Source organism: Oreochromis niloticus, linkage group LG4 (genome assembly GCF_001858045.2).
Source record: "Oreochromis niloticus isolate F11D_XX linkage group LG4, O_niloticus_UMD_NMBU, whole genome shotgun sequence".
Taxonomy (NCBI): domain Eukaryota; kingdom Metazoa; phylum Chordata; class Actinopteri; order Cichliformes; family Cichlidae; genus Oreochromis; species Oreochromis niloticus.
In genome coordinates this window covers 9030196-9050022 of record NC_031969.2, presented here as the reverse complement: position 1 = coordinate 9050022, position 19827 = coordinate 9030196, and the positions used below count along the sequence as shown (strand labels likewise).

At 41.6% G+C, this 19827-nt stretch overlaps 2 protein-coding genes across 6 annotated transcripts in view; both read left to right on the top strand.

Annotated features, from left to right (window-relative positions):
• Nucleotides 1-64: 64 nt before the first annotated feature.
• ddx47 (DEAD (Asp-Glu-Ala-Asp) box polypeptide 47) lies at nucleotides 65-5835 on the top strand. The gene is made up of 12 exons (XM_003443184.4): nucleotides 65-238; nucleotides 456-549; nucleotides 1404-1592; nucleotides 1679-1750; nucleotides 1920-2038; nucleotides 2516-2587; nucleotides 2727-2843; nucleotides 2951-3097; nucleotides 3725-3862; nucleotides 3956-4026; nucleotides 4225-4354; nucleotides 5475-5835. The coding sequence occupies exons 1-12, from the start codon at nucleotides 113-115 to the stop codon at nucleotides 5637-5639; spliced, it is 1440 nt and encodes a 479-aa protein (XP_003443232.1). The 5' UTR covers nucleotides 65-112; the 3' UTR covers nucleotides 5640-5835.
• A 358-nt stretch (nucleotides 5836-6193) lies between these two features.
• LOC100690099 (myosin-10) overlaps nucleotides 6194-19827 on the top strand; it is a 60788-nt gene continuing 47154 nt past the window's right edge. For 2 of the 5 annotated variants that reach the window (XM_025906767.1, XM_025906765.1), the window contains exons 1-3: nucleotides 6194-6597; nucleotides 8602-8979; nucleotides 15067-15223. In XM_025906767.1, the coding sequence (XP_025762552.1) occupies nucleotides 8635-8979; nucleotides 15067-15223 (502 nt within the window). In that variant the 5' untranslated portion in view covers nucleotides 6194-6597; nucleotides 8602-8634. Of the gene's footprint in view, nucleotides 6598-6718; nucleotides 6884-8601; nucleotides 8980-15066; nucleotides 15224-19827 lie in introns of those variants that run through there. The other 3 variants (XM_025906768.1, XM_019358204.2, XM_025906766.1) reach the window with 2 other exon arrangements.

The window sequence follows — 19827 nt, the reverse complement described above, 5'->3', positions numbered from 1 at the left end:
CCCTGGCGTTTTTGGTCGTAAACACAAACTTCCATCAGGCACTGCGGCTTAAGCCCGAACTCGTTTCCGCATCTGCGCAGTGCGGAACTGACGACACGTTGGGGCGAAAAGCATGGCGGACGAGGAGAGCGTGAAGCCAAACACAGACGAAACGCTCGAAGGTTCGAGCAGCGATGAGGGAAGCGATCACGGTGATGGCGGAGAAAACGACGAGACGGTGAAGAGCTTCAAGGATCTGGTAGGTTTGCTTCAGTGAGCGAAGGAAAGGAACGTTTCAGGCACATTAACACGGAGAAACCACTGCTGTTCGAGTTAGCTACAACTCCGCTGTGTTATGTAAACCTCATTTTATCCTTTTAAATATGAATGGAATATGTCTGTGAGAGGGTGTACGGCGCTAGTACACCATTATCATCGTGTTACAAAGATTTCTATCTTTTGTCTGCTTCCGACAGGGTGTTACTGAGGTTCTCTGTGAGGCTTGTGATCAGCTGGGATGGAAGAGCCCCACCAAGATCCAGATAGAAGCTATACCGGTGGCTCTGCAAGGTGAGAAATCACGCTTACCTCTTTCTGTCAGTTTTACTCAAGTACATGATCACATGGAACAGAACCATACGCACATTTTTGGACATCGGGAAAAAATAAAACCCTTCTGGAATAACATTCTTTTCGCTCTGCGGGAAATATTCAGTTATGTAATTCCAACGATTGTTTCAGATCCTCTACTTGGATCATCTTAGAGGGCATTTGCATCCATGCTGTTTAAGTGCCCTAAGGTTTTAAATAATGAGCTATAGACAATTGGTGGTTTTTGTTGAGGAGATCCTTGTGATGGAAAAACTCACATACAGACTGATAAAGAAAGAAGAAAACTTTCTTCACTCACTAAACTTTCTTTTCTAACAAATGGTTATTATACAAAGTGAAGAAAGGACATGAGTAAACTGAATTATTAAAAGAGGCAGAATTACTCCGACACTACCAGCTCGGGAATGTTCAAATATACATGAATTTGTTTTTATATGTTTGTGTATGGCTACTTTTCAGCTTTGTTTTGGCATTAGCTTAGCCACCATTTGTGCATCATTGTACTAGACCATCAAAAAAACAAGTTGAGTAGCAATGACAGCAAATATCCTGTTAATCAGACATGATGGGCTAAATGCATGGGCCAAAGATTTGGAAAGTGAAATCTCAGCAGAGGATTGGAAATCAGCTTGTGCTCAAATTCATACCGTGATTATACACTTCGTACCTGTACGTGTAACATATGAAACTTCTCCATATTTAAATGTGAATCATTATGATTAAACATGGACAGAAGCTAAAGGAGCAATGCTTTGGTCTGAATCTCTAAAGGTTAAAGTGCGTAACATTTCTTGTGTGCTTGTGACCTGAAGGGAAGGATGTTATTGGCCTGGCGGAGACTGGTTCAGGAAAGACCGGTGCCTTTGCTCTGCCTATCCTCCAGTCACTGCTGGCCTCCCCCCAGAGGCTTCATACGCTTGTTCTCACCCCCACCAGAGAGTTGGCGTTTCAGATCTCTGAGCAGTTTGAGGCCCTTGGCTCCAGCATCGGCGTTAAGTGCGGTACGTGTCCTTGAAAGGTGGAGGTGAGGTGGCTCACAGTTATGCGGGAGGCTCTGTGCTCTAAATCGGTCTCTCTTCCATTGCAGCCGTGATAGTCGGTGGAATTGACATGATGTCCCAGTCCCTGGTGTTAGCAAAAAAGCCGCACGTCGTTATTGGTAAGACTTTACCTTTAAGGATGTTGCATATTTTTACACAGATGTTACGACAGTTGCAGTCACTTCACGCATCTGCTTATGTTCACCCACTGTTGTAATGTTTGTATCCTTTATAAACTGATTTTGATGATGCACTTTTAAGTAAAAAATTAGTTTTGTTTTTTCACAGCCACGCCCGGTCGCTTGATCGACCACCTTGAGAACACAAAGGGCTTCTCTCTACGAGCGCTGAAGTTCCTGGTCATGGATGAAGCAGACAGAATCCTCAACATGGACTTTGAAACTGAGGTCAGTAGCTTCCTATTGGTAGGCGACTCACTGTAGCACCTCAGCCACATCCTCCTCAGTGTGCTGTTAAATGGCAGGCTCAAAGGTTATTAATGAAAGCATTTTAAAGTGAATGTGACAACCTTTGAGGCAGTTTAAATCCAAAAAGTTAAATTTACCTAGACTTCACATTACTAGCTGCAAACGGGTAAAAACACAAGTTGACTTTTTTTAAAAAATTTTTGATGGTGGAGCATTTTGAAAGATTACAAATAGCGGATAGGCTGAGCTTTATATTAAAAACCTGCTGGCTACGAGCTCCACACCTCTAATGCCTCAGGCTAGGTTTGTGCTTATGACGTGTCCATTTGTGAAGCTCTTTGGCTTTAAAGAGAGAAGATTTTCGAGATTTTAACCTGTACAAATTTCAAGAAGCATGCAGCCCATGTAGACTGTCATTTTTATAAGTATAATTCTTTTTTCTTTTTTTTTAACCAGGTGGATAAAATCTTGAAGGTGATCCCAAGAGAAAGACGCACTTTCTTGTTCTCGGCTACCATGACCAAAAAGGTATCTTTGTGTTCAGCTATAGATGACGGAGAATGTTAGTCGCGTTGCTTTCAGCCGTACTTGTCCTGCACATTATGGGGGACAGTAATAAACACCTGCCAGAGTAGCCTTTGCCTGACCTTCTGTCATATGTTTACAGGTCCAGAAACTAGAGAGAGCAGCTTTGAAAGATCCTGTGAAGTGCGCGGTGTCTACGAAATACTCCACAGTAGACAAACTGCAGCAGTACTACATCTTTATACCATCTAAGTACAAGGTAGGGTGCACATGTGTACACGTGTTGACCATGTGCTGACAGTTCTGTTTGTGACCTGCTGAAGCCGTTTTATATTCAGTAAGTTTAGCTCTTGGTTTTGCCAACAGGACTGCTACCTGGTTTCCATCCTGAACGAGCTGGCCGGGAACTCCTTTATTATTTTCTGCAGCACATGTAACACAGCCCAGCGGGTGGCGCTGTTGTTAAGGAACCTCGGCATCACTGCTATCCCTCTACATGGGCAGATGAGTCAGGTAAAGCTTCAGAGACTCCATCCATGTTTAAACACTGAGTTTTTTAACACTCGGTTGAGTGTAAGGATTTAACCTGAGACGTTAGCATTCATTATAGTGTCTGCTGCTCCATCAGCATTACCTACTCATACTATAAAACCCTGTAAACAGTTTGGTTTATGATCACACTTGCAACACATGCTAAAGTCATGCTTAATTAACTTTACGTGCAAGTTAGTGTACTTTTTGTACCATTTGGAAACATCTGGAAGTCATTGTCATGGTCTGCAGTTTACCATAAGCAGTCTACAATCAAATCTACATTCAAATCAGGCTGCAGTTCCCTTTAATGTTTGAATAGAGCTCTTTGCACCCTCTGAGATGCTGTTTTTGTAGACCAAGAAAACATTCTTTCACTCATGAATGAGAGTGAATGTTGACGAGCTTTGGTCCCGTTTGGCTGGATGTCAGCCCTCTTTCTGGTTTTGTGGCATTACAGCAAATATGACCTTATGTATGATATGAGTTGTGTGTAAATTTGCACACAGACATTTATCAAATGGAGCTTTTAAGGAAGTGCAAGTTTTCCCTTTTTCTTTCTGGTGGATACTGTGATGTGATCTGGATCTTCCTTCCTTCGCCGTGCAGAATAAACGTCTCGGAGCTCTGAACAAGTTCAAGTCCAAGTCTCGGTCGGTGCTGCTGGCGACTGACGTGGCATCCAGAGGACTGGATATTCCTCATGTCGACTGCGTCATCAACTATGACATTCCCACTCACTCTAAGGTACCGAGGCGCTGATAATCATGTTGCTGGTGTGTTTGATGATTTATTTCACTTCACCGATGAACTGATCCGTGGATGTGTTTGATCCTACAGGACTATATTCACAGAGTTGGCCGAACAGCCAGAGCAGGACGATCCGGGAAATCCATCACTTTCGTCACTCAGTAAGAAGGGCCTTTTTATTGTCACCAGTCATTCCATATACAATAACATCTCTGTTTTGTTTCCACTTATTGCCATTTGTATACCATTTTGACATGATATCATTTTCTGAATGGTTGAGTAAGTTGCACAATACTGTGGTTTGGAGAGGAAGGTCACTGCAGCAAGCAAACATGTGTCTGGTGTCCATATAACCATAGGTATGATGTGGAGCTTTTCCAGCGAATTGAAACCTTGATTGGGAAGAAACTTCCAGCCTTTCCAACCCAAGAGGAGGAAGTGATGATGCTGGTGGAGAGGGTGAGCGAGGCCCAGAGATTTGCCAAAATAGTGAGTCGTCCTTTCTTTATTTTGTCTTTTGTTGGTATTTGTCAAATATAGCATGATATTTGAAGAAAAAAAAAAAAACATGCTGTGTGCAAAAGTGATTGGGGAAAACAATGGTGCATAAACCCGTCTGAGCCTGCATGGCCAATGCATAAGGATTTAGTGGTATGCTTCTACATGAGGTGATTTGAGCTTTGTGAGAGTGTGTTATCCTCCTGAATTCAGCCATCAGAAGATGGATACAGCGTGGTCATAAACAGATGGACATGATCAGCAATGATCAGACAGGCTGTGGTGTATGAACAGTAAACAGTTGGTGCTAAGGAGCCCAAAGAGTGCCGGAAAAATATCCCCAAAACCATTAAACCACCAGCAGCCTGAGCTGTTAATAAAAGGCAGGATGGATCCACGCTTTCATGTCGTTTATGCCAACTGTTACCCTCCTATCCAATTGTGGCAGCAGAAACCAAGACTCATCACACAAGGCAACATTTTTCCAATCTTCTGTTGTCCTTCTGTTTCATGAGCCCATGCAACTTATAGCCTCAGTTCCTTGTTTTTAGCTGACAGGAGCAGCGCTCTGCGTGGTCTTGTGCTGCAGGCCATCTGCTTCAGGTTTCGATGCGTTTTGCATTCAAAGATGGTCTTATTCATACATTGGTTGTAACCAGTGGTTAGTTGAGCTACTGTTACCTTCCTGCTAGCTTGAAGTAGTCTACCTCCTCTGACCACCGAACTGACCTCACTGGATATTTGCATTAACGGGCAGGTAGACAGGTGTAGGTAGTAAAGTTGTTGGTGAGTGTAATGATTTAAATATAACCATATGTTTAAAAGAGCAATGGCTGCAAGCATAAACTTAAAGTTATGAACAAATGTTTGAAACTTGGCTAAACCAACTTAAAGTCTCTCTCCAGCCAATGATTGATGGAACCACTGAAAACATTTAATTTCTTCAAAAATACATATTTATAAATGTTTGATTTTTTTTTTAATTAAAATTGTTCTGTCTTGACCTAAAATGCCTGTATATCGAATATAGTTTGTGCATAAATTGGTCCCTGCCTCCCTCCCTCAGTCTATTAGTGTACATGAACATTAAGAAAACCTTTGTGTTCCACAGGAAATGAAGGAGCAAGGCGACAAAAGGAAAAGGCCAAAAAGAGGGGACGGAGACGATGATGACACGGAACAGGCGACCGGCGTGAGGAAGAAGGTTAAAGGAGGAGGAGGAGGAGCAGGAGGAGGGAAGAAGCGTGGCGGAGGAGCCTGGAGGGGCGGACGCTGAAGAGCCCCAACATTAACAGACTGTACAGAACTATGACATACAACGCCTTTACCGTCTTTTGAAAACTTCATTGTTATGACACCATGTTTTCCACTGCTTCGTTAGTAAAGTGAATGACTATTTAATTACAGAAAACACATGTTTTTCTCGCCCCTGGTGACATGTTTCCATTTGTAATAAAACTCAAGAAGTTGCACGATTGTGTGAGCTGGTGCTGCTGCTGTTGCTCTCAGACACAAGAGGGAGCTGTTTCAGTCAAAGGCCACATTATGTTTTATTAAGAAGTACTTTACCCTTCTTGTTTTCTAGCTTCTCTGTTTAGTAAGCATGTGAGGTATTAGACAACAATAACAATGCGTGGCAGATTGAGGAGTTTTTATAATGCATGCAAGCAACAGTTGCAATAGTTATTATGTTTTGGTTTTTTATGCTTGTCAGTGGTTTGCAGCAAATTGGGGGGTTGGTTTGTTCCAGCCAATAGTGGAGAAGGGCAGAGAAAGACCGCAAAGTGAGAGCCCAATCGCTTCTAGGCTGCATGTAGTGGGTGTGCAGTGCCTAGATATTTGTGGGATAGATCTTAAGAGGCATCCACCGCAGCAGAATGCCCGACAGTGTATTCATTATTGCTGCCTTCATTAATGACATTGAGGGGATTCTGACAGGCGTGAAGGCACGCACATAAAAATTTATTAGCGGCTGAATCCTGACAAGTGTGCGACAGTGTGGCGTATTGATCTGCGCGATCACTTTCTAGTGCGCACAGTCCACCGTAGGCGGGAGCAGCGGTGGTCAAGCCTGCTCTCTTTAGGAGGGGCTCCAGTGTGGAGGCAGCACTGTGCACTGTGGTGCATACCGAAGCCCAGATACATGCCTGCATTTCACTTGTGGCTAGCAGCTGTATAGTTGCGTTCAGGGTCGAATCAGGGGGAGCTTTGTGAACAGGATCTGACTGCTGCAGGTAAGTTTGCTCGCGCCGGCCGTAAAGGCGAAGAACGATGGAGCGCGTGGTGATTATTACGCCGTCAGTGAGTGAGCAGCCTCCGGGATAGAGGATGGAGGTCGCTCTGGAAACTTACTTTGGCTGTAGTCTTTATTTGAGTAGAGGGGTTCAAAATCCACCGCTCGGCGTCATAAGCTCTCTGGTTGACCTCGAGGACTCTCTCTCTCTTTTTTTTCATAGAAACGTGTTAATTGGTAACACCTGAACTCTTAATACGTAACAGACAAAGTGCAGTCTGACTGTGGTAAGCTAGCTTTATGACTACTTTCCGTTGGCTCATGAAAATAATTTTCTCCGACAGTAACCTTATTTTTGTTTATCCTAATGGTTGTTCTCCAGACAATAACTTTTAGCTGCTGTTACTCGTTCTTTTAAATTCACCGTGTCGTGACTTATTCCCGTTACCCACTTATGTAGCTAGCTCCGTCAGTTGCGCAGGTTTATTACGCAGTTATTAGCCTAATATTTGGAAGGGGACTTCAGCTGCAGGTTTCAGGCGTTTATAGTTTCCAGAGCTACTTAGATAGGTGTTAAAAATCGGGTTATTTTGTATACAGCGAGCTCTCTGGAGAACGAGAGCGACTTATTGTATGTGCCACTCACAGTACGTCGTCCATCTGTCCCGTTTGGTTTTCTGGCAAAGCGGCGTAGTCTGCGCAGTACGCGCATTATTGTTGTGCAGTGCCAGGCTGCCAAACCTACACCTACCTACCTACACTGAAGTCTGACTCACAACTTTTATTTCATTGTCTGATATATGGGTTCCCTTCTTCACTGTATTACTTTGTTATACCAGCTATAAATCAAGAGACCTACTTACATTCATGCATATCTATCAGATGTATAACGATCAGTGAATAAGTATTAGTGTCACTAGACGTTTCTGCCATTATTGGATCTATAGTGATGACTACAAGTGGGAATCACTAGGCACTTCATTCATATTGCGATATTATTTTAACAGAACTACTTTGCCATCTGCTGAGAATTGCAGCAGTATATATCACATTCTTTCAACTGCAAATCATGCCCTCAAAGTTGAACTTTGTTAGTTATCTCACTTCACTTATTTATTTATTTATTTAGCTGCGAAATTAGATTGTCAAACTTGCCAACACTGTCACTAAAACTTACCATAAGACAGAGTCAGTCTGCAATCAGTCTGCTATTGAATGGGGTGAAGTTGGCATCTATATGCAATCCTTTTTCTGATAATACACCAATTAATTGTAATATATCTTCAAAAATCACTGTTGCTGTCTACATAGACAGAAATTCACATTTAACAGAAATGTATATTTAGCTGTTGCACTGGCAGCCAGTTGTGTCGAGTACCTTTGAGTTGTGCTCGCTGACAATGACTCATTCAGACTGATGGCAGCATGTTGGCAGTTCGTCTGTATTTATAAATTAGCTAGTTATCTGTAAACCTTCGTCACTCACTCTGAGAGTGACTGCAGTCAGAGTGCAGCTGTTTGCAGAAAGGTTACTTCCTATGAAGTGACCAGTGCAATCACATTGCGATCATAAGTGGCGGTCGGCATGCAACTATCTCAAGCTCTGGGTAACCATTTAGTCACCACAAGTTGCACAATGTGAAAAAGTTCAATACAGTCACCAGGCAGCCACCACTGTGGATGTAAGGAGGTCGCTGTCCTATTTCTAATTGTGTGACTGAGCCACTAGCTTGCTCTGAATTAGGGTGTAGCTTTGTCAAGCTAAGTGTCGGATGTTTTTTTTGTTTTGTTTTGTTTTTTTGGTTGAGTTGAGTATTTTAATGTATTTAATAAAATATATTTGGTGTCACTGTATTGATAAGATATTGCCACACAAAATATTGCGATAATTGTTATATCAACCCCCCACAAACACACACTCCTGTTGATCACATAGGGTGAGATGTAAAATTTGACTAAATTTCACATGTTTTGCTACTTATCCCTGCACCCCCTTTTCTTCTAGGTGGCCATATTGTGGTGATCATTCCCAGTTAAGATGTCTCATCGGAGTGGGCAAGAGGACCCAGAGCGCTACCTGTTTGTGGACCGGGCTGTGGTTTACAACCCAGCCACACAGGCTGACTGGACGGCCAAGAAGCTAGTGTGGGTCCCCTCCGAGCGCCATGGCTTTGAGGCAGCGGGTATCCGAGAAGAGCGTGGCGAGGAAGTGCTAGTGGAGTTGGCAGAGAATGGTAAAAAGGTGGTGATCAACAAGGATGACATCCAGAAGATGAACCCACCCAAGTTTAGCAAGGTGGAAGACATGGCTGAACTCACCTGCCTGAATGAGGCGTCTGTGCTGCACAACCTGAAGGACCGCTACTACTCTGGACTCATATATGTGAGTGACTTAGACCTGGAGCCTTCAAAAGGTTCTTGTTTTTTCTAACAGTTTACTGTAAACTCAACACACTGGTGGATGGTTGACCTTAAAATTATTTCTCTGGCTGTTCTGCTCGTATGCAGGCAGTTGTTTCACTTTTAGTCACCTGTCTCACAATCTTGGTTAAAAGTGAGATCTGATATTTATCCATCTTTGTTTAGGGGAAAAAAGCAGCTCATCTGAGTGACTCATGACCACACAAACACACTCACATATTTGCACACAGAATGGCTGACAGAGCTCTGTGGTCTTAAATGCCATAACTTCCCTCTCACCTTGGCTAAAGACAGACCTTTGCCATAAACACTGCTGGTGTCACTTTATTTGTCTTACCCCGTTCTCTTACTGGTGTGTCTTGTTTGATCACAGATATGGGTTGACCCTAACCCCCACATTCCTTTATTTTAGCTGTTTCTCAGATCACAAAACAACCCTATCAGTTCAGTTTTTCTCATCCACATGGCCTTTTTTTAAATATATTACACATGTAGACCAGTCAGGAAAATCTCTGGTGTCTGTAAATCTAAATATTTTGTAGTAGTGAATTTTTACACAGGGACTGGAGTGGTCTCTATCACTGCATCGCTTCTGTCCCCATAATCCAGTTTCACCACAGATGAAGCAGCTCTGTGACGTGATCTCGACCCATTTAGTGACATGTTTACCAGGAATAGAATGTGGGTTAGTTTTTACCTGAGAGACTGTGGTTCGGACACTGCTGGGTGACTCGTTGCACTTATAAATGAGCCTTTCATCCGAGAAGACGTGATAAAGCATCATCGCTGACTCTCTACTGAAGTTGGTAATTATTGCATGTGAATGCAGCAATGCATTGCAAGCGTCAAATGCTTAAAAGTATTATTATAATTTGCCGCTACCAAAATGGAAGAAAGCATTTCAGCAATTTCCCATATGGCTTGAATTTCCATGTCATTCCACCAGCTCCCTCTTCAGTTTCTTCCTAATACCATGGTGTCATGGTTTCTGTTTTTTTCTGGGTTCAGAATTGGCTTTGGTGCTTGTTAATTGTCCCCTTGCCTCAGAGAAATTGAAAACATATGTCTGACTGTGTTGGTTTTCTAAAAGGAAGAGAATTTTCTCCTGTTTAGCTCACTGTTAGAAAAAGAAGCCCCCTGTGCTTGAAACGTCTTTCCAGTGTGTTTGACTTACCCCCCAGAGCTCTGGTACATCTACTGCAGACATAATATAATGCCTCCCCCAAGGCTGTGCTTTGAATTGAGATAATGGGAAAGACCTCTGTATCTGAATCATAATATGATTCTGCAAGTCTTTTACAAGTTGAGGTCTGTTTTTCTAAACTTGTAAAATATATTCATAGGTTTGCCTTTAGGACACAATTACTGTTTTCAATAACCTAACATTAAAGGGACTCTGTAGTTTGGTCTACCTGTACTTAGAAGACCTTTGTTGATAATCCCCAATATCATAATCCACATTCTAGCAGACAATGCAGGTTGTTGTGTATGTATATACAGTATATGACTTACTGTACCATGTCTTTATGTGTCAGGTACTTAGAAACTTTATTGCTTTGAGAGAATGTCTCAAACTGATGTTCCTTGTGATGTTATATTATTTCATCTTCCATTGTTTAAGCTTTAAAAATTCAAGTTAAGTGGAGTAGACTGAGCTCCTGCTGAGTTAGATGAGTCAGTAGATCAGTTATGCACATTCTGTTTGTTAAGGTTACTGTGAAGAAAACAAATCTTATATATTGTTGCCTAAACATGCAGAAAAAGTCAACTGTAGGCGTCCAGTAATTTTCGAGTGTGTATCTTTTCTGTTAATTACAATCACACATCTGTTACTAGTCAGTAAAATCCTGGTTTCTGTGTGATTTTTCTATCCTATACAGCTTCTTTTGTATGTCCCTTTGTAGAGCTGACGGCTTGTTTCGTGTAAAGTCAGTCCGCCTGTCAAGCTGGCTCACTAAATTTGGCACCTTTCTATCTGTACGGTGGTGAGTCACAGGCTAGCCACCATGCTACTCACTAGCTGGGCTACAAGCGAGCCTTTGTGTTGTTAGATAAGCCTCAGCTGTCAGAAAGCCTCAGCATTCTTCCACGGCAAAAAGACCATCCGTCTGTCTGTCTCCTGCCGCCTACTTCAGCTCTGCTGCTGCTCAGTGTCTGTCCTATCTTCATCAGCTCAGTTCCTTTTCCCACACTCACTCTGCCTCTCCACTCTGACGTACTTGTCCTGGAGAATAATGACATAGACTTTCTTTCTTTCTTTGTTTTATGGCATGCATTGTTTTTCTATAAGTATCAGCTGATATTCACTCTGTTGACCGATCTTGGGTTAAAAGGCTTATCTTCATGTATCGCAGTTTTGCACTAAAAATGTGTATAAAACTCTTACTTTAAACATCAGTATTGGCCCACAATCCATTTCTTTCTTACTGATTTCAAATATTTGTGTAGTTCCTACACTATGGCCCTGCTCAGAATGATTATATTGTAATGCTGGATCTGCCTGCAGGTCTAGAGCAGGAGCAACCTAAGAAAGAGAAGAAAATCTGCATGGCCAGGCTCATCCATATAACTTTGTAGAGAAAATGTTTTAATATGATTAGATTAAAGTCATCGGTTGACTTCTATTTCTGGAGGAACTTAGGTTGGTTATGATGTAACCTGTTGCTGTGCTATGATTGTGCTTTACTTTGTCTCTTAGGTTTCTACAGAAATAAACTGTGTGGTGGATGTAATGCCATAGATTCATACAGCTTTTTTGATAGCATACAGTAAGTTTTATATAATGGGCTCCACTGCCTTAAAGCTTATACATTTGATTGTTCTGCTGCTGCTGTTAAATTGATTGGATACCACACATACCAGTGTTTTACTTCAAAAGCCAAGTCTGAAGTATTTATTAGCTTTGTTATGAAATCAGTGAAGCAGAGCCCCGTTGGGGGACTGGTCAAAGTCTACTGTAGTCCACACAGATGAGTGGCGCCGAGCAAGCCTCTGCACTCAGAGTGCCCTTAACGGCTTTTGGAGTGGAGAAAGTCCCGTCAATGTAGGCCTGCTGTCTGACTGATCAGAGGTGGCAGATGGGGTCGGCTGTTGTGTCTGCTGTTGGCTGTGTGTTGCTCAGCTGTTACTAGGCCACGGCATCCCCTCCCCTGGATCTGATTTCACAGTGGAAATATCACCTTCTCTTTCCTGGACTGGGCCAGGCATGGCTTCTTGGCAGGCGGTGTTAAGTTAGCTGTATGCTCTGCTAGTTGGCAGTTGTTAATGGTCTTTGTACTGGATTGATCCTGCAGGATATTTCACAATAAGAATATCCTTATTTTATTTTTCTCATATTGAATACTTTTTTTTCAGAAATTTGCATAGGTTTGGGGAATATTACCCACTTAATATTCTGGCATCATATTTTTTTTTCACTGTGACGAACCATTATGAATAAGAGAGCAGCTGAAAATAGTGTTTTATGACAAAAGATGTTTTACTTGACCCTCCAAATGGACAAGAAATCTATACATAAGGGCAGGTCTCTAATGACCTTGTTGATGTTACCAGGTTAAAGAAGTTCTTTGTCCTAAAAAAACTTAGTTAACATTTTTTATGTATATATATCTATACATAGATATATATAGTGATACTTTCAGAGATGCACATGTTTTAACTCTTCTCAAGGGATTACTGACTGTTGAGTGCTCTGTGCAGTTTTAACCAAATGAAACATGAACATAGAATGTGATACAGCAAATTTCAAGTGCAGGTATCTCTCTGCAGCCACACCAGCTGCTTTAGCACTAAATCCTGCAGAACTAAACCGTGGAAACAGAACAGACTCTCCATTTATAGCAGCTCCAGTTTTCAGATAAGGGGGAATTAAATTTTCATTAGCCTTCGAAAAGGAGAGTGGAGAGTTAGAATTTCAGCAGCTCTCTCCCCCTCATGTAGGGAGCAATTTACAGAAAGGATGAGAGCACGGTTAGGTGTTTTTTTACGCCTCTGCTTCTCCATTGGATTAGACCACAGGGAGCTCCGTCAGCTGGATCATTGCTCTGCTCTTCATCCTCGTCTGCCTCTCTCTGCTTCATCACCTTCTTTCTTCTGTATCAGCAGCACAGCATCAGTTGCTCAGTGCTGACTTAGGCCCCTGACTGAGCTGTTACGTAACAGCTACAGTACGCTGTGTGCTCTCCGGGGCCCCTTTGTGATCGTCTGCTGAGTCACTCAGGTAGAAGTCCCAGTGCTGTACTCAGCCTTAGGTGCAGCGTTAATAATGAAGCAGGTGTCATGATGTGTGATGCTTTGATACAAAAAGATCTCAGAAGGAGATTGCTTTTCTAAATATTGTAGCTTTGTTTACTAGTTGTACTATATTAATGGCTGAGGAAGCGATAGAATAAATAGCTTTTTAAATATTTACGGCTTTTCAAAACAAAGGCTCTTATTATGGACAACAGTTCATGGAGCATGTGCCTTTTAAATTAATTTATTTCTGAACTGGATTTGTCATATTGACAGTCAAAAGAGGAACCTGGTCGTCAAAATTATTTCAGTTTCATTACAAAACGTTTCATAGATCAGATTTCTATTTCCGGACTTTTGTTTTTCTCCTCTGCCCGAGAGGTTATGTGATTGGTTTGTTGTCTATTTTTTTGCAGGATTAGTCAAAAGGCAACTGGCAGGTTTGCTTGAAAATTTTACCATAAGTGAAGTTGGGCCCAAAATAGAAGTTATTAACGTTGGAATGGATCCAGATTGGATCTGGATCTTCAATTCTGTAAGAGAGGGCATGATTGGGCATTTTGTGTAATATTTTTCACAAAACCACATCAAGTTGAAATAAAAATGAAATGAGGATTGTTCTGATGTTCTCAAGAAAATGGAACAGACTCATCCAGATCCTGATATCCTTCTGGAACCCATGAGCTTAATTCAGGCATGGTCTCAAGTGAATTTTTATCATTGGTGGAGATATGCACCTCTGGAAATATGTTCATGTTTTTGTAAGTAGTGTTAAGTAACACAGTACACAAACATATCTGTAACTCCAAGTAGCCAGCAGAGAGGTGCCCGACTCTGGTGCCCAGGGTGTTCAGCCATCTCAGCCTCACAGATTTATAATATCCATCTATCTTTTGTTCAACGTCTGGCTCTATTTTTTATGTATGTATGAGGTATTAACTCACTGAAAGAGGCATAACTCAATGTATGCGTTATTACGACTTTCTTAAGGTTCAGTAACTATAGATGTACTTTATATTCTTAAATACAATGGAGATTTGTGTAGGCTCCTGGAATAAGCCTAGCATGTCAGTGAAGGTCATACTACCGTGAAGCAGCCTTTTCTCTGTGTCATCCATAGGGGAAATGTGAAGCCCCTATAGCATCTGCAGAATGAGCGAGAGCCACTGCCCCACCAGGGCCCCTCACGCCGTCTGCCTTGCTCTCTGGTCGATTCAGCCTACAGCATAGCTCAGAAGCCTTCGTACCGAACACACTCTCTGGGGAGAGATTGTCAAGCTAATGACATAGCCAAATGCAACACCGCAAGAAAGTAGGCTAAACATTTGTAGTGCACACTGTTTGCGCTAACATGAGTCTTTATAATGTTCCATAAACTTATTATTCATATTAATGCAGTGCTGTTTTGGATTAAAAAGGCTCTCTGGGTATTTCACACAGACAAGTGTCTGCTCAGTGTTTCATTTATCAGCATTCCCTCAGATCTGCTCTGCTCTGCGTCTATCACTGTCTTGCATGCCAGCTATGATGATGTAAGCTACCAAAAAGTGGGTAATGACAAGTCTTCCTGCACTGATAAAAGGCAGGCTAGATGATTTATAAAACCAGAAATGTACATGCTCCTTTTAATCTAAAAGACCTTAATGTTTTACACATCCTGTTTGTATCCACTTATGGTTCCATTGAGCCTTTATTTGATCATTGTGAGCAAACTTGAGAAACATCCACAAAAGACCTAATCATATGTTCTTTTAGTTCTTAGAGAACTCTTTGATATTAACCTCCACGTTTGTTTGTTTTATATCTTTAAATACAGACATACTCTGGCCTTTTCTGCGTGGTCATCAACCCCTACAAGAACCTGCCCATCTATTCAGAGAACATCATTGAGATGTACAGAGGGAAGAAGAGGCATGAGATGCCTCCGCACATTTATGCCATCTCTGAATCAGCATACCGCTGCATGCTTCAAGGTATGTTACACATCTGCTCTCTGGGAATGGACCTCTACCTCACATTTATAAAGTACTTTGCTGTGATTACTTGACAACTACAGTATATAAAAGTTTAATAAGCGAGATAAACACATTTACAGGGAACTTAAGTTACTGGTAAACAGGTATAATGGAAGCTGGGTTTGCCTGCATAGTGTTGGAGATTAGTGTGTGAATATAGTTGTGTAATGTATGTGGAAGGTCACAAGGTCAGTGAGGTGGTCTGTTATCACTGAAGGGGTCAAGTAGCAGATTAACTATGTGGCAGGTTTTCCAGGTATATGCCTGGGGTCATGCGGTTAATTGGTAATTGCAGGGTAATGCAAGGCTGTTCAACACAATCTTTATCCTTTAAACACCAGGCAAAGAGTTTTACATTAAAGTTTTAAGTTGCATTGTTCATTCTTAGCTTGTTCTCAGAAATATTGGCCAGAGGTCTGCTTATGTAATGTTTTTGGCTCTCTACGTAATTATTTCTCCAAACCATGAACTGATTTGCCTTTTAAACCACTGCAGCATTTTTTCCAAGCTGAAATGAAGACAGAAGTTTACTTTATAGTGGTGGCATTTTTAGGAGAGCCTTAGATTGGATGTCTCACATTAGGAGGGGGACATAAAATGGTATTTTCAGCCCCCAAGAGGTTGGTAGCTGAGAGCCATAGCATTTCAACTTTCTAACTCCAGCCTTGGTAATGCCAAAAGCCAAGGCTTGTTCCTCTGTCTCACTCTTATGATGAACCATCGTACCATCTGCAATACTGCAGAACCACATGCAGGTTTGAAAGGAAACAATGTGGTGCTTCAGCTTCCACTGAAATCACAGAACCACTGAGCCATAATCAAAGCACAGGGCACCAAGCAAAAATAGCGTAAGCTCCTGTATATGTTTGATATATGATGTAATGTAGTCCCAAAGAGTTGAGCTAAAAATCTCATCATAATTTATTTTCATAATTTCAGTATTGACATCATAGTACAGTTGTATCATTTAGTATGCAGCACATAAGCACATTTAAGTCTGCACTATGTCTTTAAAAAGTTTAGATTTGTGGAGCCAAAACTTCTTACTTTGGATTTTCAGATACTGATTTAGTTTTTTATAGAAACACCGTAGTTCTGAGATCCTCTCCTTTTTGTTCAGTTTGAAAAACACGATTGTTTTGGAAATTTAAGCCAGGTCAGCTAAAAGGTTTAGTATATCATTGCTTTGTTTCAACAGAAAGGGACAGTAGTCTCTTTCTGTGTTTCAGATGAGCGTAATGTGCTGTGAGTTGCGAGAGTGAAGCCCCTAAGCTCCTAATAACGTGTGTAGCGAGAGGCTCGCCTGGTAGACCTGATGCCCTGTGACAAAGGGATTTATAGCAAAAGTAAAGGAGATACAGAAAGACAAGGCAAACACAGAAGGAGGCAAAGTGAGAAAGCAGGTTTTAAAAATATCAATCTTCAGGCTGTCATTAACTGGACCTGCAGCACAGATTGGTTTTCATCCTACAAATACACTGCATAGTTGGTTCATGTCTTGAGCTACAGCTGTTGCATACTTGAACTTACCGTGTAGCTGTAGCCCATCAAAATCCACCCGGCCTGCTAAAGGATAGACAGCAGGAAAAGGTTAATAGAGCATGCATTATTGGAAAAGAGTTGCACAACTTGTTTTGATGGTCTTTTATTGAAGCCCACACTAGTCTCCTGTTTGTAATTCTAAAAATGTCATCATGTGAGCATGATTACAATATAAAGACCCACAAGACACAAGGCCATGACCCAGTTTGAATACCAACTAATTGTTTTTGAATTTCTGATGTAGAAGGACTGCTGTGATAAGCAGAACCTTTATTAGAGTTTATCAGTGTTTAGACAGCTTTAGCCTGTCTGCTCTGAGCCATCGCAGTCACTGGAACAACAGTGTTCATGTCTCCCTGTTGTTTCTCTTGAGTCTTCTTTCACATCTGAGGGATTTGATTCTTTAAATAGCGTGTTTATTTGTACCTATTTCAGCTTTATGTGACAGTAAGAGGCCTTTCTTCACTAGTACTTGCTCAGGGTAAGTTAGCAAGGCTCGACTCAGTTTTTAGGGTTTTTCATTAGGTGGTAATACCTGGTATCTGTTACTTGTTTTTTAGTACCTATTTGGCCAGGGCTCCAAGTGATCTGAGCTGATGTGGCTTCACTCAATGAGTGATGAGAGCGTCACCTCCACAAAATAAAATTAAAATTTAAAACCTGGCAACGAGGGAAATGACTACACAAAAAATCAATGCTGTGGTCCCTGAGTTTGACCTACATCCATAGACAAAGCAGAAGGTATACCATCACCATACCATGGCATTCGTGTCACATGCCACATACAAATGACATCATGGGACTTTCGGCACGATCGCTATAAAAACACCACACGCAGTAGGTGGTGCTGGATTGTAATGGAAAACGTCTGAAGTCGAGTAGGTATGAGTGGAAAATGGCTATAACTGTCTGGTGGACCTGCTGCAGCTGTAAAGCTTCAGGGTTTGTGTGTCTGACTGATGTGCTGAAGGCTTCCTGTCATGGCCTCAGGCTGTTCTCTGTCTCTGCTCTCAGCGACTCTCACCACTCCAGGGAAGTCATAACTGGCTAAAAGTCACATTCAGTTATTTAAAAAATAAGAAAATCGCCCAAGTTTAGACCATGTGAAGAGGCCCAACCAGTATATTGAGAGATATATCTGCTTGTAGAGGTACATTTGTTTCAACAGAAACATGTCTTTTAATGGATCAAAGTACTTACACATACTAAATAAACTAAATCAAATCAGAAGTACTTCCAAATGGGTCTTTAACTAACTTCCTCTGAGTCAAGTTGTGAATTCTCTGCCAGCTTTACCACATGGTTGTTGCTGAAACATTTCAGGCCTAAATTGACCTTGGATCTGATTTTTAAAGTTTGGTTTTGGAACTTTTAAGGTGGCTCGTGTAGAGTTAGATCCCAAATTTCTGGGAAACCAAATTGATATAACATGAGGTTAATGTTGCACCTTAATTATATAGGTCCTGTCTTTGTATATTTTCTTCAATGTGGTTTTCAAACTTCAAATACACACACACACACACACACACTCTTACCGGCCTATTGTGCCTTCAGAATGTGTTTGTCTCGATATAGGACACCTCTCTGGTGCCATCATTCTTCTCTCTGACCCCCTTTCTCTCTGTTCATTCTTTCGGACCCCTCACAACAGGCAGGACAAACCAGGCAGTGGAATGAGGTCATCGCTGCTCCAGCTCTCCATACCTCACTGTGTTAAATTATATGAGCTGAGTCACTGTCAAGTTCTCATAGTTGTCCAAGCAGCCTGTTGCCCACTGCTGGGCTCCTGTGAGCAGAGGTAGATCACCGTGGATACCGATGTTGTATCTGTATATGCAACTAAAATAAGCTACCCCTGGGATCTTGAATAGAGGTGTCACTCTGAGTGGCACTATTTAGCTGTCTGCTTCTGTATGAATCTACTTCAGCCTGTTTAATATTTCTGCAGTCTTGTTCAGGATGTCTTTTGTAGCTCCATCTCAAACTATTTGGGATCTCCTACTGATTTCTTTCTCCTCTCAGCAAGTAGAGCAGCTGGCCTCTCTTATTTCTACCCCTTTACTGTTTCACTTACTAGTTTGTTCAGTCCCTTTCTTCCTTTCAACCAGAATGTTTTGGCTCTGAAGACACTGAAGAGGAAAAATTCCCCAAGTCCTTGAAAGCATTTTGGTCGCCTTTCACTTAACATGAAAAATACAAACCGCAGCTCTGCTGGAAACTCTGTGGCAGCGCACTTTTCTTTGTTCCTTCTGTCTCAGGCTTTGATTAGGAAACACAGGAGAACAAGTGTGGGGAATGTCCACATTTTCATCCCTTCTCCGTGTCAGGATGTAGCCAGGGTTACCATGGTTAGACCTCTGTTTAATTGACAACACCGTGTCTCAGTTTTCTCTTATTTCACCTCTCAACTGCTCAGGCCACAAGGCTCAGTTCATGACAGATTTGTCTGTAAATATTGCAAGTATGCATTTGTGTTTTGTGTTCGGCAGTTTTCATGCATATTTTTTATCCTTTTATGAGTTAGTTGTCTGTTTCTTACTGCTGCTTCACTCTATGAGAAGAGCGCGCCTCACACTCAGGTTGGAACTGTATAATACAGTCGTGTTACTGCCACTCGACTCACTTACAGGGCTGGTAAGTGAATGCCACAGATAGAGTCACATATACTGACTGCACTTCATAGGAGTAGTTTGCTTGTCAAAAAATAGCAAAAAGAGCAATATGAGTGCATCCATTTATGAGTCTTTCTTTTTTCTGTATGCAACACAGCCTGGTTTTCAGCCCCACATCAACAAATTTGAAAAGCAGATTTTACAGTGAGATTTCTTTTACAGTGAGATTATTTTTATGCTGATCTCCATCACATGGTAGAGATCCAGCACATCTGAGAACACAGATGGCACTGTAGACACAACCTGTTTAGAAATAACTTAAAAAAGAAAAGCAAACCTACTGTCTCCTACTGTAAAGATATTTTCTTTGCTTAGGTATTGTAGATCTCATTCCATATTTGTTCTGTA

Coding starts and splice junctions, on each gene's coding strand:
- ddx47 (XM_003443184.4), top strand. CDS start 113: ATGGCGGACGAGGAGAGCGTGAAGCCAAACACAGACGAAACGCTCGAA. Junction 2,588..2,726: donor CGGCTACCATGACCAAAAAG/GTATCTTTGTGT, acceptor ATATGTTTACAG/GTCCAGAAACTAGAGAGAGC. Junction 3,863..3,955: donor ACATTCCCACTCACTCTAAG/GTACCGAGGCGC, acceptor TTGATCCTACAG/GACTATATTCACAGAGTTGG.